Here is a 19,017-nt window from a genome sequence, read left to right on the forward strand (position 1 = left end):
ATCCCTCAGGCTTTGAAGACAGAGACAGCCACAGTGATTCTATAAGTCATCCTGAATAACTTTTGATTAAATCATATTTCCCTCTCATGTCTTGTGGTGACAAATGTATAAGGATTTAGTTTAGAAACAAATAACAAACCAATAATATTTCAGTGAAGACTGTTGTTTCTTTATTTGTGTTAAAAGCAGAGGAAACAGAAAATACCTCTTATCATTTACAAAATATGTTTTTCACTTACAGAGCCCTAGAGACTAATCAATAAGTAAATAATAATAATTTTAATGTTCTTCATTTTTATATCATAAACAGCAAACAACAAGACACAATTATAAAACAACAAAAATACCACACCTTTCCAGTTTCCACCCACGAAATATATATTCCCACACGAAATGACTAATATAGAAAAAGGAAAATGTAAATGATTGAAAGAAAATGTGCTCTAATATCGATTATGTAGTTAGAAACATAACATTTGACAGGTATTACATGTTTGAGTTTTGATTCATTCCTCACCCGACATGCCATCACTCTCCTCCTCGACTCTGCTGTTCTGTTGTCCAGGAGGCTGGCCTGCTACCCTCCTGGTCGTCTGAGGAGCCTGGTCTCTTCTCCTGGTCTTCTGAGGAGCCTGGTCTCTTCTCCTGGTCTTCAATTTCACAGTGTTCACAGCACAGACCATCCACAGCAGACCACAGCCCATCAATTAAGAATACACTGTATACTGTAGAAATAGTAGTCTATGCCAAAGGGGTCTTTCTCCGCATGAATTAAGAAAGTCCTGGGGCCTCCCGAGTGGTGCAGCGGTCTAAGGCACTGCATCACAGTGCTTGAGGCGTCACTACAGACCCGGGTTCCATCCCAGGCTGTGTCACAACCGGCTGTGACCGGGAGTCCCATAGGGTTAGGGGAGGGTTTGTCCAATATGACATTGTCCCCTTGAACAGTCTTTTTTTAAATCTACACAACCAGGATAGAGTATGATTAGAGTTAGAGCTGAGAGCCCTTCGAGAATAATTTTGTGAGCAGGTAAGACATTGGGCAGACCACCAGCATATACAATTGGATGTAATTATTATATTGATTTTGATGCTTCACATAGAAGGAAGTGTTTATTACTATCCCAACTGTTTGTTCATGACTAACTCTGTTACTTGTTTCTCACTGCATAAAGACTGAGCTGGACCAGAATTAAGACAGAATGAGGGCTGATGATGCATGAGAGTCTGGTCCCTGGCAGACTGACTGATGTCATTGATCTAATGAGGACATGTTTGACTGGGGGATAATAGATGCAAGCTGTGTTCCAAATGTGGACATTGCCTGACCAGTTCAAAAGTAGTGCACATAGGAAATAGGAAATAGGGTGCCATTTTGGATGCAGCCCTAATGATGAACACTGCTCTGTTGTTTCTGGTCTGGTGGCTGATTGGAGGATGTCTAGGGCTTCAGGGCTTTCCTCTGTCTTTTCCAAAAGGGCTGGTGACACCCATGGTCACTGTACCATGTAGTTAGGATAGGCAGTCAGGATGCTTTGATCAGAAATCCAAAGCAATTGTCTTTTTTACAATATGCTTTTTGTCATTGAAATGAAACAAAGTAAATTGTGCAAAATGAAACATGCTATTGTATAGTCAAAAAAAAAGGTAATGTAACTAAGAATTGGGTTAAATGTGTGCTCTCTTTCCTCTGCAGGTGTCCTCGTGTGATTGCCCAATCAGAGACCTGCATGTGTGAAGCCGCGGCCAGCAATGGAACCCTGGCCTGCAGTGGCTTGGGTCCTACTGCTGACGGTCATTGCTGATTGGCTGAAAACAGCCCAATCAAAGGACTTTACAGAACAGGACATCATCTACCTCCATCCCTCAAGTAAGAATCAGACTTTATTATTACATGACCAAGAGTATTCAATAGAGTGATGGTGTCCCAGTTTCCCAGACTAATTGCATGAAAGTACTGTAAATTAGTTGTGATCTAATTCACAGTGTCCCAAATGCAGCTGACTTGCATGGAATTGGCACCTCAAAATCATCTGTTTGTGTTGGTACTAAATGTATAAAATTATTTCGACAAGTTTTGAAAATGCCCAGGGTTTAATCTGATGCGAAATGTATGACTTGTAGATCAGTCAGCACCTGTTATTGCACTCAGAGATCCCACTTCTGCTAACATCATCAATGATGTGACCGGACCGCTATTATCCCAGTGATTGGGTGTGATAAAATTGAGACGGTCAGTCAGTCACGCCACCGCTGTCGGGCTTAACTGTTAATCCACTGGCCAAGCCACGTCCATGTATTCATGTAGCCCAGCCCTTTCTCTAAACTACGGCTAGCGGGAGTCCTTCAGCCCCTCAGTCCCCTGTAAAACCTGTCATTAGACTGAGTCTGTTATTACAGGCCATCTCTAATGGAGGAGAGGCCCCTCTGTCTCTCTCTCTCTCTCTCTCTCTCTCTCTCTCTCTCTCTCTCTCTCTCTCTCTCTCTCTCTCTCTCTCTCTCTCTCTCTCTCTCTCTCTCTCTCTCTCTCTCTCTCTCTCTCTCTCTCTCTCTCTCTCTCTCTCTCTTTCTCTCTCTCACACACACACACACACTCTTTACTGTGTCTTCATTAGATGAGCCCCCTTTGCTTATTACATCCCCATAACCGCTGCTTATCACAAACCTTAATAGACTGCTCTATTCCAATTTTGACTGACCCTTAAGAGTTATGAAAAAGTCGGTCAGAGGCTATGCCACTCAGGAATAGCTGTTAGGGGTGTGTATCCAGTGAGCTTGTGATCCCCAGCCAAACCAGACAGATCCACAGCTGGCACAGCAACTGTCTGCTCCCTCCCCTCTCCACCACCAGGCCCGGCTCTTTGATCTGAGGCATAGGGTCATGTGACTCCATGCATAGCTACCCGGCACAGTCAGACGGCCCACAGTCAGCCATGTTGTCACTGCCTTCTGCCCTCTGCCCTCTTTTGTCTCATCCACACATTAGCCCAGCAATATTTCCACTCAGCCCCCCAATAGAGAAACTACACTATACCGTAACTGTAAGATCCACTGCAAATGGCATTGATATCTTATTCACGTCTATTCAATATTTCCTGAATCAGCTCAGATTGAAACAATGAAACACATTATCAATAAATCAAAGGAAATTCTTACAGAGAGTGACTGTTATCTTAATTTGAATTCTAGTGGTCTGAACCAAGTCGGGACAGTGACGACCAACAAGACTCAGCTGAGGGTAACTGATTGATTGTTGTCCTTTGGCTGTCCCTGTGACTCAGGCCAGAATGTTCCGGCATGGCCAGAATGTGGACACTCACTAATTGGTTCTCAGTGTCAATTAGATCATGTTCCCGAGCCACAGGAATGGCTGCTTTCCATAACATAGTACTCTCAACTTGTTCTCTCTCTCCTCCCCCCTTCTCTCTCTCCCTCCTTCCCTCCTTCCCTCCCTGTCTTAACTGAATGTGTGCCAGTGCCAGTATAGGGCCAATGGTAACTAACTACAAGTCATGTAAGTCATGTTACAGCTGGTAAATTGCTGCTGCGCACCTCAAGTCCTCTTAAAGGCCTTTTTCCTAGTTTGTTAGCTCAGTGGATAAGCTAAGCTGCCTCGACAAGCTTTAGTCCTGGCCTCTGTGCAACAGTCTTTTCCCTTTTTTCAGACCCCCTGCAGTCCCCTTACCCCAGTCAGTGTACAACAACAGACTGGATCACTATAGGCCTCTGTAGATGGGCATATGCTAGATTAGGGTCTGAAACAACCCCAACTTTCCCCAGGAAGCAGGCATGTTAGAGGTAAGCCCTCCCACGTCTCAGAAACAGGTCTCTGTGTAGCCAGAAATAATATCTCTTAAGATCTGTGGCTCTTTCATCACAGAGAGGCAGAACTCCTGGGATCAGGTTAACACCGCGCCGGCTTTCTGGGATACTGCGGGAGATATCCGTGTCAGCTCGAGGTCACCCCTCTAGTCCCAGTGGGGATTTGGTAGATTGTGTGTGTGTGTATATGTGTGTGTGTGCGTGTGTGTCTGTGTCTATGTACATATGTGAGCATGTGACAGGGTGTTTGCGTAGTTGTGTGTCTGTCTTTGTGTTTGGGTGTGGGAGGGCTACTAGGGAACGGTAACTAACCAGACATCCTGGGAGGGGTCATGGTCTAGCTAGCAGTGGCGAGGCAAGGCGGGATCATGGTCTGCATCCCAAATGGCACCCTATTCCCGATATACTGCACTACTTTTGACCAGAGTCCTCTGGGCTACATAGTGCACTATATAGAGAACAGGGTGCCATTTGAGACGTAGCCATGGTGATTGGCAACAGGCTTTGTATTCTGAATGAAGTTTGCCTGACTTGCAGACCTGCAGCTATCATTGGGGAAGGGTGTGGAGGAGTGACCAATCAGATTAATGTAATGGTGTGAAACTGGAAAGACTAACAGCTTCTTCGTCCGAATGATCACAACAGATGGCCCACCATGGACATTTTCCATCCTCTGGGGACAATGCATTGAGAAGGGAGGCAGCAACTGGGCTGTGTGGTCTTAGTCTTAGTGTTTCACTGAATTAACAGAGTGCATGGGGTAAACTGCACTTGGCACTATAAGTCTTTATCAGAACAATTGTGTGTGTGAGAGATAGATTACTACTGGTCATAAGCTATGTACAGTATACTGTATGTTGGTGCAAGGACTGAGTTCCCCCTATAAATGGTCTCCCTGTCCCTAAAGTCCATGTTATAAGAGTGATTTTTGTTTTACTAATCCAAAATAACGCGTTCCATGCATTCCAAACTTTTTCATCCATTTTATTAATCCAAAAGTTCAATATTTTTCTGTCCAGATTTCATAAGCTAATATTATTATTAGCCCAGCTTTTAGTATGAGCGTGCTAATCTTATTCAATGTTTCAGGACTTCTGTTCACTTAGGCTAAGTGTATGTTGGCTATGGCTGTGTGACTGGCTATGCTTGTCCCAGTGCCCTGTGCATGACTCTTAATCAGTGTGTGGAATAAGTGTGTGCGTATGTTTCTACAGCCACTCCATTCCCAGGTGGGTTCAAGTGCTTCACCTGTGAGGAGGCACCTGACAACTATGAGTGTAATCGCTGGGCGCCAGACCTATATTGCCCACAAGGTGAGTCAAAACACTAGGACAAACCAATGTTATTTTCAGCACCGTTGATAACAACAGTCTGACTTCAAGCCCTACCCATGAAGTAATAATAAGATGTTAATTCTTTACTCCCTCTGCTCTCAGATAGGCCTACCTTACTTTGTATTTAGATTAGGCATTCTTTCCTTCTCTGAGTGCTGCCAAAAAGTTGTAAATTACTGCTCTGTTCCTTCAATGGAGGCCTCAGTGTATTATTAAGTATATGTCACCCTGCTGTTAACATGTTTAGCTCATAAATAGCTAGTGAGTTAGCTTGGCTCGACCACTATCGGACAGATTTACAGCACACTCTTAATGACTAATAAGTTACTCTTGGCCTAGCCCTTAAAATACACATTCTTTGTATAAATAATAGCCTCATAGATCGTTGGATAGAGAGATGCACTACTTGACTCCCTGGAATGCACTCCGTGACGTGATACGATTGGTTTTCCTCCAGGTTTTACTGGGTTTGATACTAAAAGTGACATACAGTCATGTATAGCTTTGGAGTATATTAGATACCGTATGGCAGAGGCTTCAATTCAGGAAAGGGTCAGATAAATGACTAAAATGTAAATGTAGGTAGCCTATAGTGTTTTTCCCCACAACCTATGAACAGAAAAGTACAGCTTTTCTCTCAATTCTAACTTAACTCAAATCCATCCATGCAAACCAGAATGTGGTAGCTACAGCAAGAGGTCAATATGTCTTATTTACTGTCTTTATTCTCAACAGAGACCAGATATTGTTACACGCGTCACAATATGGACGTGGAGGGGGACAGTGTTTCCGTGACAAAGCGTTGTGTGGCTCTAGAGGACTGCCTCTCTACTGGATGCTCTGAAGAAAACCATGAAGGAAACAAGGTGTGGAGTGGGAACAAGGGGAATAGTGTTGAGCCTAGTGTTGGGAGGTTACAATGGTATTTTTTTTTTTTCACCTTTATTTAACCAGGTAAGCCAGTTGAGAACAAGTTCTCATTTACAACTGCGACCTGGCCAAGATAAAGCAAAGCAGTGCGATAAAAACAACAACACAGAGTTACATATGGGGTAAAACAAAACAAAGTCAAAAATACAACAGAAATAAATATATATACAGTGTGTGCAAATGTAGCAAGTTATGGAGGTAAGGCAATAAATAGGCTATAGTGCAAAATAATTACAATTAGTATTAACACTGGAATGATAGATGTGCAAGAGATGATGTGCAAATAGAGATACTGGGGTACAAATGAGCAAAATAAATAACAATATAGGGATGAGGTAGTTGGGCGGGCTAATTTCAGATGGGCTGTGTACAGGTGCAGTGATCGGTAAGGTGCTCTGACAACTGATGCTTAAAGTTAGTGAGGGAGATAAGTGTCTCCAGCTTCAGAGATTTTTGCAATTTGTTCCAGTCATTGGCAGCAGAGAACTGGAAGGAATGGCGGCCAAAGGAGGTGTTGGCTTTGGGGATGACCAGTGAGATATACCTGCTGGAGCGCATACTACGGGTGGGTGTTGCTATGGTGACCAATGAGCTAAGATAAGGCGGGGATTTGCCTAGCAGTGATTTATAGATGGCCTGGAGCCAGTGGGTTTGGCGACGAATATGTAGTGAGGACCAGCCAACAAGAGCGTACAGGTCACAGTGGTGGGTAGTATATGGGGCTTTGGAGACAAAACGGATGGCACTGTGATAGACTACATCCAATTTGCTGAGTAGAGTGTTGGAGGCTATTTTGTAAATGACATCGCCGAAGTCAAGGATCGGTAGGATAGTCAGTTTTACGAGGGCATGTTTGGCAGCATGAGTGAAGGAGGCTTTGTTGCGAAATAGGAAACCGATTCTAGATTTAACTTTGGATTGGAGTTTCTTAATGTGAGTCTGGAAGGAGAGTTTACAGTCTAACCAGACACCTAGGTATTTGTAGTTGTCCACATACTCTAGGTCAGACCCGTCGAGAGTAGTGATTCTAGTCGGGTGGGCGGGTGCAAGCAGCGTTCGGTTGAAGAGCATGCATTTAGTTTTACTAGTGTTTAAGAGCAGTTGGAGGCTACTGAAGGAGTGTTGTATGGCATTGAAGCTCGTTTGGAGGTTTGTTAACACAGTGTCCAATGAAGGGCCAGATGTATACAAAATGGTGTCGTCTGCGTAGAGGTGGATCTGAGAGTCACCAGCAGCAAGAGCGACGTCATTGATATACACAGAGAAAAGAGTCGGCCCAAAAATTTAACCCTGTGGCACCCCCATAGAGACTGCCATAGGTCCAGACAACAGGCCCTCCGATTTGACACATTGAACTCTATCAGAGAAGTAGTTGGTGAACCAGGCGAGGCAGTCATTTGAGAAACCAAGGCTATTTAGTCTGCCAATAAGAATGCGGTGGTTGACAGAGTCGAAAGCCTTGGCCAGGTCAATGAAAACGGCTGCACAGTACTGTCTATTATCGATCGCGGTTATAATATCGTTTAGGACCTTGAGCGTGGCTGAAGTGCACCCATGACCAGCTCGGAAACCGGATTGCATAGCGGAGAAGGTACGGTGGGATTCGAAATGGTCGGTGATCTGTTTGTTAACTTGGCTTTCAAAAACTTTTGAAAGGCAGGGCAGGATGGATATGGGTCTGTAACAGTTTGGATCTAGAGTGTCACCCCCTTTGAAGAGGCGGATGACCGCGGCAGCTTTCCAATCTCTGGGGATCTCAGACGTTACGAAAGAGAGGTTGAACAGGCTAGTAATTATTCTAGTTGATTTTGGGCATGGCATTTTTCTGACTTGGAATTTTTTTGTAATGACATAGACAGAGGTAGATGGTGTTGTTGCCAAAATGCCGCCAACAGGGTAAAGTTTATGGTTGGATCTCAGGCTATGGTTGCGGTCAAATCTGGAGTGGGGTCAGAGCCGGGGTCAGACAATGTGAACGTGGCGCTTTATATTACGGCCCTGTCCCAGTCACCACCACTTAACTGTGCTTTTGAGTTAATCCGGAGATCCTCCAAAGTGCTCGCTCCAGATAAGATAAAGAGGAGAGTGGAAACTGCTCTCTCTCAGTAGGCTGTCATTCTAATCCCCGGTGAAAGGTGTATGTCTTCACTACCTCGGAAGTCTGCATTATTCCCCACTGAGAGAGAGAGAGAGAGAGAGAGAGAGAGAGAGAGAGAGAGAGAGAGAGAGAGAGAGAGAGAGAGAGAGAGAGAGGGGGGGGGGGGGGGGGGGGGGGGGGGGGGGGAGAGAGAGAGAGAGAGAGAGAGAGAGAGAGAGAGAGAGGAGAGAGAGAGAGAGAGAGAGAGAGAGAGAGAGAGAGAGAGAGAGAGAGAGAGAGAGAGAGAGACGAGAGAGAGAAGACACAAGCAAGTGTTGTATCTAATGTTTCAACTTCTCTCCTTTAGGTCTGTACAGCGTGCTGTGAGGGCAATATCTGTAACCTTCCTCTCCCCTGGAATGAGACGGAGGCTGTGTTCGCCACCACCTCACCTCTCAGCGTCACCACAGGGCTCTCACAGAGCTACACACTAATATCCTGCCTCCTTTTCCTCACCTTCCTCATCTCCAGCTATGTTTGAGAAGTGGAGAGAGATACTGACATATACAATTTTCTTTACCAGTTGAAGGCCTGATTCAACTGTTAATGTATTCCGATCCAACTGTTAATGGATTCAATCTACACCCTATGGAAATAGTACTCACTATTTTGACAGTTTATTTTCCTTTTAATTAAAAGGAATCCAGTTTTGATTCCCTTTCATCATTATGTTCAGCTTCAATAAAATGTGCACTTAGAACTGGACACTGATACTGCTTCTAAAACACAGGCAATATGGCTGTCAATCTTGAAGGATAAAACATAATAAACATCACAGTATGATATTACATCATTCTCCCCCTACTACTCTTTTGCACAGGGACAGAAGGAAGGGAAACTGTAAACCTAGAAATGTGTTGTGGCATGTTTGGACTCGTCAGTAGGCTATATACTGTAAGAGTTTCAACATTTTCCAGTGATGAGGAAGAATTGAAGAGCAGCTTCAGCTTCTATGAGGATTTGTCTGGTTTAACGTTTTATGTTTTTTACATTTTCACATTTGTGAGTCAGTACCCCATGTTGTATGTTTGACACATATGTACATATGCATAGTATTTATTTTTTTATCGAACATTGTTGTTAGAAGGTGAATATGTATGTGTAACATGTTACGCCTGTAGGTTTCTATAATAGCATGTAAGTAAAGTGTGGACTACGTATTTTATTTTCCAGCTGGAACAAACGACATAGGTGCTGCTCATCCTTTTACAGAAAGTATTTTTACCAACATGGAAAGAGAGCCTGGCGCCTATCAAACAAACGCTTAACCCTTTGCATGAAGTGGTGTTTCTGATGTGGGAAAACTATTTCCTCAAAACCTAAAAAAGGATTAAAGTTAATTGCAGGTCTATTTTAGCTTCAAAATGTACCGATGATGAAAAATAAATCAGACTTTCCACATGATACAGCTACCCACATACCTAAGCACAGCACTTTGTTTGGCCTAGGCTTTGGGAGTTGTACTGTAACTGTAGGACAAATAGCATGTTTATATGTCTTATCATTGCAGTTTTAGTGAGAGGCAACAATAAATGACTTACTTTGTGTGCACACAATTAGTTACTGACACTATGTGCTCTTCAGGATACTTTTTCTCACCACTGTTTTAATGTTTTCCGTTCTCGTGACACGTCCCTCTGATGTTTGTACTGTGTTCTGTTCTGTGACATGTTTCTCATCCATCACTCTCTGTTGGCATTGTGGTCGCCTGGCCAGGCAAGAAAAATGCAGAGTTAGCAAATACAGTGTTATTGTTCTCCAGGATTTATGATTTGTTTAGGCTGATCGCCCGAGACATAAAGGAGACTGGTCACTTCCCCCCTCCAGACCTGGGTTCATTTACTATTTTAAATCATTTTAAATACTTTACCTGTGCTTGATTAAGTTTTCTTGGCTTAATGGACCAATAGAATAGTCCCAAAATGGCAAACCATGCACATATGGCACTTCAGGCAGACTAAAGCAAACGATCAAAGTATTTAAAAGATTTCAAATAGTATTTGAACCCAGATCTGCCCTCCTCCCTCTCTACCACACTGTCTGTTCATTAGGACTCCAGCCAAACGGCAAGAGGAAAACAGTGAAGCATGATTTACAGAAAGCAAACATTTTTACCTACTGTAGTTGGCTCTGTTAACATTTTATAAATGACATTTTGTTTTTTATAGGGTAACATAAGGGCTAGAACATGTTGTGTCCCTTTAAACCAATCAGGCAAATACTAGATTTTCCCTTTAAAATATTTTACTGGACTTTTGAATTGTGACCTTAAGCCAGCATATCTTGCCAGATGTTGCCTTAACTCATTCTAAAGAAATGCTGTACAATTCGTGGAAGAAGTGCTTGTGCATGATCTTATCAAGTCATGTTGTGCCAATTGATGTTATGTAAATATAATCTCTGTTTTTATATGCAATGTCTTTGTAAATAATTGTATATATAAATGTGAATGACTTTGTAACTTCATATTAAAGATGAAGACATGACCCCTTAACCAATGGTGTATGACATAAGTGTTATTTGAGTGACTCAAAAAGACTACTGTAATGCTGGATGCCAAATTCAACCATTGGTCTGACCAAACTAGGCCTGAATACCCATTTTTGGTTATACTATCAGACAAGACAATCAGCAAGCTATTTCACTGAAGTAAAACAGTTAAACGCTTCGCTCTCACCACAGTAGGAATCAGTGGGTGATTCCTTTGTCAGGATCATTTGATAGATGTTCCATTTTTACAATGCCACTGCATGCCATTGCTATTTAGGTCCCACAAAAACATTTTACCGTTATTCCCCTGTTTTCCAGTCGTCCTTTTTCCACAGATTGCAGAGTTTCCAGCAACTGCAGCCCAAGCCCTAGCGTGACGCCTATAAATCTGCTGTGTTTTTCTACCAGTCGACCTTTCAGCGGCGGTGACGTCTGAGGATGACTCATCTGAACCAAGCAGACCTGTGTCATCAGTAGAATCAGCAGTGGTTCCTGATAAGCCATCCTTGGAGAGTTGTTGTAGGGGCCCCTGATGCCCTGTTCTAATACTTGAGGGTGGAAAAGAAAACAAACGACCCTTCAGTCTGGACAGCGTTTATGCCCCCTGCTTGAGGAATGGCTGTTACGTTGATCCTCAGGCCAAGATACTGGTGGGTTACAGCCACTGGCAGCAAGTGTCTGATGTATTGCACTGAGAAGGAATAGGATCGGACAGTTGGCTATGTAAAAGCGCATAATTCACGAGAAGGCGTTCTTTGAAGCATTGTAACGCCCTATGCTAAAACAAATGACAAATCACAGTCTAGCTATAAAAAATTAAGTTCATGGTGCTCTGTTCAAATTCAGATCACTTGAGCTAACAGTCTAAACAAGTGACCAAATACAAAACAACAGTAAAGTCTGTTTGTTCTGGGTGATGTCCTTCATGGTAATTTATGGTCTGGTTCAGTGGCCTCAGACCGCTCGCATTGTGGGACATAATTTGGGAACATGACCCCAGCTGGATAGAACTCTAGGAGGGTCAGAGGTTAATATCCTGGGCCATTTGTCCGCTCTGTGTCAGAGGCTTTCGGTTTCACTCAGAAGTGGTGTCTGTGGTAGCTGGGTTCATAGGTAAAATCTTGAAACAACCTAATACATGGCGGTCAGTGGGAGAAAAATGTATTGTTCTTGTTTGCCTTTTTGTCTTCTCCTCTTTCAGGACAGCCAAAACAGCAATAGCGTTCTCAGGCTTTAGACCCTACAGTGTAATTTCCAATCCTTCTTTTCCAAAGGGATTAGCCTCTCTCTTTTACCTCAGGATCTGTGGGGTGGTAATTTAAAGGTGACCTGTGGTTGAGATTGTGCTGCCCAGAGCTCTGCTCTCAGCCTCTGACTATAGGATAAGATAGAGTCAGAAACATGAGTTAAGAGGGGTCAATAAGAAACCACAACTATACAGAAGCGTGAGAGAGTGTGGGAAAGGCGTTTCTCTATTTGACTTTTTTTCTCCAGCACTTAGTTACTTGGATTTAAGTGTCTTTCACAGAGAGGTTGGACTCTTAGATTGAAGATGCTTGTTGTGCAACAACAGCAAAAACCTAGAACATGTCAATCCTCAAACCATAGCTCAAACCATAGCTCAAAGATATAAAACCATCACCAGAAAAAGTAACCTGTCATCACCAGCAAAGCTAACTTTGCAGATGAGCCATAACATGGCTCTCTGTGGATTCCTGTCCATTGAAACAAGTGGTTGCCATTAGTAATGGTGTTCTTGTACTGGCAACAATGGTCACTGATAAAGTAGCCTACACATGGCATAACCTGGTAAGAGGGTGATAGTGGAGCTAGGCACAGTGCTTGTGATTCTGAAAATTGACAGAGTTTAAGGATACTAAATTGTATGAATGTTAATTTGATCCTATCTCTATGCGTGTGTTAGCTTTTCTGCAGACTTTGTTTTATATACTTAGAAAAAAAGTGCTATCTAGAACCTAAAAGGGTTATTTGGCTGTCCCCATTGGAGAACACTTTGAAGAACCCTTTTTGGTTGCAGGTAGAACCCTTTTGGTTCCAGGTAGAACCCTTTTGGTTCCAGGTAGAACCCTTTGAGTTCCATGTAGAACCCTTTACACACAGGGTTCTACATGGAACCCAAAATGGTTCTACTATGGGGACAGCTGAAGAACCCTTTTAGAACCTTTTTTTCTAAGAGTGTATGTGTTCTGTGGTCTACTCATAAAGCATTGGAGGACCGCATTGCATTGCAGGAAACATTATTTACAGCAAACACCACCAGCAGTGACTGACATGCTCCTCGGTCACCACAGGTTTTCCTCCAACTCCTTCCCATATTTATATAAATGGTGTCATTACCATCTCAATCTGACATCTTAATCATTTTTGAAACACTTCAATGTGTTACTGTTTCAGATCAGACCACTGATAAAAGGAACATATAAAAAGATCAATGAAAACATTGACCTGTTTCACAAGAGTCTGGCTAATCAAATGTTTAAATCAATGAAAGAATGTGGTGCTTGTTAGAATTATCAGTGAACAGTCCAGGCCCTAAATATATAACACCCGGATTTGTCCCCATATAGGAAGCATTAGTGTAGTGTAGGCTACCAGTGTAAGATATAAGATGTCATAGGATGTACACTTTTGAAGATAAGAATTTCTATAAACATAACCGCGGAAACAATCAGTGGATATTGATGTAAGTGTGAGCTCTTCTCCAGAGGAAGACACTGACAATAAGGAAGCATGTTGTGCGAAACCCCAATATATTTATGGAAGTTGTTTCTGGTTTGGAAGTGATCCAGGAAGTGTAACTGTTTTAGATGCGTTATGGGGATTCTGAGACATGACAAGTTGTTAAAGAGCTAGCCTGAAAGATGGATGGTGTTCCCTGGCCCCTTTACAGTAAAGGGAAAGGACAGAGCTAACTTTCAACACCTGATTCTCAGACAAGAAAAATAGAAGATTGGTTGGTATGGAAGGGAAGGGAATCACTAAAATAGATGTACTTTTAATGCCTATCCTCCCATTTGGCAACACACACCTTTGCTCTACTGATCCAACTATGTCCCATGGAGCAAAGCACTCTAGTCCATACCCATGACTCCCGCACTGCAGCATTCCTAGAAGCACCCTCTCTGTATGTTGTGTAAGCTGCGTTTGCTTTTGTCTGCCGAAGACAAAGTCATGTTCATTACAAATCAATGTGCTAATCTGTGTATTCGTTTAATGAAAATCCTGGCGTGAAGCACTAACATGATTAAGTGGTTGTGGGGATGTGAATGAAAAGACAGAGCACCTGTCCTGGCCCTGGTCAGCTCTGGGATTACTCCGGCTACAATGTGGCTGACTGAGGGTAATAGCCGGTTTCAATCACTGTCTACACTTTGTCTGACTGGGGCCACTAGTAGGTCTCTATCTGGAACTTTGTCTGGGGTTAGGGTTAGGTTGAGGCTAGGGTTGGGGTAGAGTCATGATGTGGACATGAAGCTAGGGTTAGGTAGCCTGACGACTCACACACAATTATTCCACTGCTTTGTCGTTCGCTACATACTTTAGTCTGAGACTGCCATCATTGAAGTCGTTAGTGGTGACGAGGGGCACGAGGGGTGTTGTACAAAACAAAGTCATCAGCGATTGGATTGTCTCTAACCAATTAGAGTATCAAAGCCAATTACACATTTTCAAACTGCAGCTTTACCCACGTGTGTTCTGGCTCTGGCCCAACCATTGGTTTCTGGACCAATCAGACGTCCCCGAACGTGTTCACATTTGGTGAAGGGTTGGGGATGTACTCAGATCCAGATTCATTACAAAGAAGAAACTAACGTCTGTGGGCGTGTCGTGGGGTTTTGGAACCTGGAACAGGATTACTGGTTCTGGGGATGTGAATGAAAGATCTGCTACCGTACATTAAAATAATGCAGATGAGGTACCGGTATAGATTTTAAAATGGATTCAAAACAAATCAAATTTTATTGGTCACACACATATTTAGCAGATGTTATTGCGGGTGTAGCGAAATGCTTGTGTTCCTAGCGCCAACATTGCAGTAGTATCTAACGATTCACAACAATCTAAAAGTAAAAGAATGGAATTAAGAAATATATAAATACAGTGGGGAAAAAAAGTATTTAGTCAGCCACCAATTGTGCAAGTTCTCCCACTTAAAAAGATGAGAGAGGCCTGAAATTTTTATCATAGGTACACGTCAACTATGACAGACAAAATGAGGAAAAAAAATACAGAAAATCACATTGTAGGATTTTTAATGAATTTATTAGCAAATTATGGTGGAAAATAAGTATTTGGTCAATAACAAAAGTTTCTCAATACTTTGTTATATACCCTTTGTTGGCAATGACACAGGTCAAACGTTTTCTGTAAGTCTTCACAAGGTTTTCACACACTGTTGCTGGTATTTTGGCCCATTCCTCCATGCAGATCTCCTCTAGAGCAGTGATGTTTTGGGGCTGTCGCTGGGCAACACAGACTTTCAACTCCCCTCCAAAGATTTTCTATGGGGTTGAGATCTGGAGACTGGCTAGGCCACTCCAGGACCTTGAAATGCTTCTTACGAAGCCACTCCTTCGTTGCCCGGGCGGTGTGTTTGGGATCATTGTCATGCTGAAAGACCCAGCCACGTTTCATCTTCAATGCCCTTGCTGATGGAAGGAGGTTTTCACTCAAAATCTCATGATACATGGCCCCATTCATTCTTTCCTTTACACGGATCAGTCGTCCTGGTCCATTTGCAGAAAAACAGCCCCAAAGCATGATGTTTCCACCCCCATGCTTCACAGTAGGTATGGTGTTCTTTGGATGCAACTCAGCATTCTTTGTCCTCCAAACACGACGAGTTGAGTTTTTACCAAAAAGTTCTATTTTGGTTTCATCTGACCATATGACATTCTCCCAATCCTTTTCTGGATCATCCAAAGGCACTCTAGCAAACTTCAGACGGGCCTGGACATGTACTGGCTTAAGCAGGGGGACTGCAGGATTTGAGTCCCTGGCGGCGTAGTGTGTTACTGATGGTAGGCTTTGTTACTTTGGTCCCAGCTCTCTGCAGGTCATTCACTAGGTCCCCCCGTGTGGTTCTGGGATTTTTGCTCACCGTTCTTGTGATCATTTTGACCCCACGGGGTGAGCTCTTGCGTGGAGCCCCAGATCGAGGGAGATTATCAGCGGTCTTGTATGTCTTCCATTTCCTAATAATTGCTCCCACAGTTGATTTCTTCAAACCAAGCTGCTTACCTATTGCAGATTCAGTCTTCCCAGCCTGGTGCAGGTCTACAATTTTGTTTCTGGTGTCCTTTGACAGCTCTTTGGTCTTGGCCATAGTGGAGTTTGGAGTGTGACTGTTTGAGGTTGTGGACAGGTGTCATTTATACGGATAACAAGTTCAAACAGGTGCCATTAATACAGGTAACGAGTGGAGGACAGAGGAGCCTCTTAAAGAAGAAGTTACAGGTCTGTGAGAGCCATAAATCTTGCTTGTTTGTAGGTGACCAAATACTTATTTTCCACCATAATTTGCAAATAAATTCATTAAAAATCCTACAATGTGATTTTCTGGATTTTTTTTTCTCAATTTGTCTGTCATAGTTGACGTGTACCTATGATGAAAATTACAGGCCTCTCTCATATTTTTAAGTGGGAGAACTTGCACAATTGGTGGCTGACTAAATACTTTTTTTCCCCACTGTATTAGGACAAGCAATGTCGGAGTGGCATTGACTAAAATACAGTAGAATAGAATACAGTATATACACATGAGATGAGTAAAGCAGTATGTAAACATTATTAAAGTGAATAGTGATTCCATGTCTATGTATATAGGGCAGCAGCCTCTAAGGTGCAGGGTTGAGTAGCCGGGTGGTAGCCGGCAAGTGATGGCAGTCTGATGGCCTTGAGATAGAAGCTGTTTTTCAGTGTCTCGGTCCCAGCTTTGATGCACCTGTACTGACCTCGCCTTCTGGATGTTAGCGGGGTGAACTGGCCGTGGCTCGGGTGGTTGATGTCCTTGATGATCTTTTTGACCTTCCTGTTTCATCGGGTGCTGTAGGTCCTGGAGGGCAGGCAGTGTGCCCCCGGTGATGCGTTGGGCAGACCGTACCACCCTCTGGAGAGCCCTGCGGTTGCGGGCGGTGCAGTTGCTTTACCAGGCGGTGATACAGCCCGACATGATGCTCTCAATTGTGCATCTGTAAAAGTTTCTGAGGGTCTTAGGGGCCAAGCCAAATTTCTTCAGCCTCCTGAGGTTGAAGAGGCGCTGTTGTGCCTTCTTCACCACACTGTCTGTTTGGGTGGACCATTTCAGATTGTCAGTGATGTGTACGCCGAGGAGCTTGAAGCTTTCCACCTTCTCCACTGCGGTCCCATCGATGTGGATAGGGGCGTGCTCCCTCTGCTGTTTCCTGAAGTCCACGATCAGCTCCTTCGTTTTGTTGACGTTGAGGGAGAGGTTATTTTCCTGGCACCACTCCGCCAGGGCCCTCACCTCCTCCCTGTAGGATGTCTTGTCATTGATGGTAATCAGGCCTACTACTGTTGTGTCATCTGCAAACTTGATGATTGAGTTGGAGGTGTGCGTGGCCACGCAGTCATGGGTGAACAGGGAGTACAGGAGGGGGCTGAGCACGCACCCTTGTGGGGCCCCTGTGTTGAGGATCAGCGAAGTGGAGGTGTTGTTTCCTGCCTTCACCACCTGGGGGCAGCCCGTCAGGAAGCCCAGGACCCAGTTGCACAGGGCGGGGTTCAGACCCAGGGCCCCAAGCTTAATGATGAGCTTGGAGGGTACTATGGTGTTGAAGGCTAAGCTATAGTCAATGAACAGCATTCTGACTTAGGTATTCCTCTTGTCCAGAGGGGTCTGAACCCCTTGGGTCTGGGTCTGAATCACGCTTGTAGTGTCAGTAGGCTACAGTAAACTATGCTTCGGAGGGGGAGGGGCAGGTAGCCTACACACACACACGTTTCTGAGTGACAGAGTGAGGGCTTAGCATAGGCGCTTTGTTGTGTTTTTTGTGGGACCCAAAAAAATGCCTGGAACGTAAAACAATGTTATTAACCAGTTCCCATGCTTTTTAAATAACGGTTCTGTTCCAGAACAGTGTAGATCACTTTCGTTCCTGGTTCTGTTCCTCTAAAAATGTCTTCTTTTCTGGTTTTCGGTTCTGTTCCCTGAACCAGTGCAAATCCCTGGATACAACTGATTTTTTTTTTGATAGAACAGAGAATTTGTCCACACAAAAATGGTTACACAACCTATGTTATCTCCACAACGTTTGTGTAGTTATTTTTGTGCAGAAAAAATATTTTGTATCACAACCGTTGTGTCAAATGCGTTTTAGATCAGTTGTAGAACCTGAGTGTGTACATAATTTATGTGTTGAAATTTAGTTTGTGTGATAGAGTTGATTAATGGTGTCTCCTAAATAGGCTAAATATTGTTTTGATTATTTCAATTGAATGTAGTAATTAAATTAATGAAATTCCTTGAAGAAAGGACAATTTCTTTTGGAGAGGTTTGATGTTAATTATTCATTCTTTATGCAAACTAACAAGCAACCAGTCTGACCTAGATATCTAACTGTAAGTCGCTCTGGATAAGAGCGTCTGCTAAATGACTAAAATGTAAATGTCAACCTCAATTAAATATGAATGCTGCTGATTTCCCCCTTACAATATTAATGATTATGATAAATTCTGCCAGCATGTGCTTAAACTCCCACATACAGTTGTCCCCTGTAGCACAGTTGGTAGAGCATGGCGCTTGCAATGCCAGGGTTGTGGGTTCGTTTCCCACGGGGGGCCAGTATGAAAATGTATGCACTCAGTTTTTCACAATTCCTGACATTTAATCCTAGTAAAATTCCCTGTTTTAGGTCAGTTAGGATTACCACTTTATTTTAAGAATGTGAAATGTCAGAATGATCGTAGAGAGAATGATTTATTTCAGCTTTTATTTCTTTCATCACATTCCCAGTGGGTCAGAAGTTTACATACACTCAATTGGTATTTGGTAGCATTGCCTTTAAATTGTTTAACTTGGGTCAAACGTTTCGGGTAGCCTTCCACAAGCTTCCCACAAAAGGTTGGGTGAATTTTGGCCCATTCCTCTTGACAGAGCTGGTGTAACCGAGTCAGGTTTGTAGGCCTCCTTGCTCGCACACGCTTTTTCAGTTCTGCCCACACATTTTCTATAGGATTGAGGTCAGGGCTTTGTGATGGCCACTCCAATACCTTGACTTTGTTGTCCTTAAGCCATTTTGCCACAACTTTGGAAGTATGCTT

General features: G+C 43.3%; 1 protein-coding gene across 1 annotated transcript in view; it reads left to right on the forward strand.

The window, feature by feature from the left end:
- The window catches only part of LOC121536706 (ly6/PLAUR domain-containing protein 6-like), a 29,347-nt gene extending 18,630 nt beyond the window's left edge, over positions 1–10,717 (forward strand). The window contains exons 2-5 of the mRNA XM_041844151.2: positions 1,697–1,870; positions 5,037–5,135; positions 5,892–6,022; positions 8,531–10,717. Of these exons, the coding sequence (XP_041700085.1) occupies positions 1,753–1,870; positions 5,037–5,135; positions 5,892–6,022; positions 8,531–8,704 (522 nt within the window). The 5' untranslated portion in view covers positions 1,697–1,752 and the 3' untranslated portion in view covers positions 8,705–10,717. The remainder of the gene's footprint in view (positions 1–1,696; positions 1,871–5,036; positions 5,136–5,891; positions 6,023–8,530) is intronic.
- Positions 10,718–19,017: the final 8,300 nt, after the last annotated feature.

This window comes from Coregonus clupeaformis, chromosome 23, assembly GCF_020615455.1.
Source record: "Coregonus clupeaformis isolate EN_2021a chromosome 23, ASM2061545v1, whole genome shotgun sequence".
In the NCBI taxonomy this organism is placed as follows: Eukaryota; Metazoa; Chordata; class Actinopteri; order Salmoniformes; family Salmonidae; genus Coregonus; species Coregonus clupeaformis.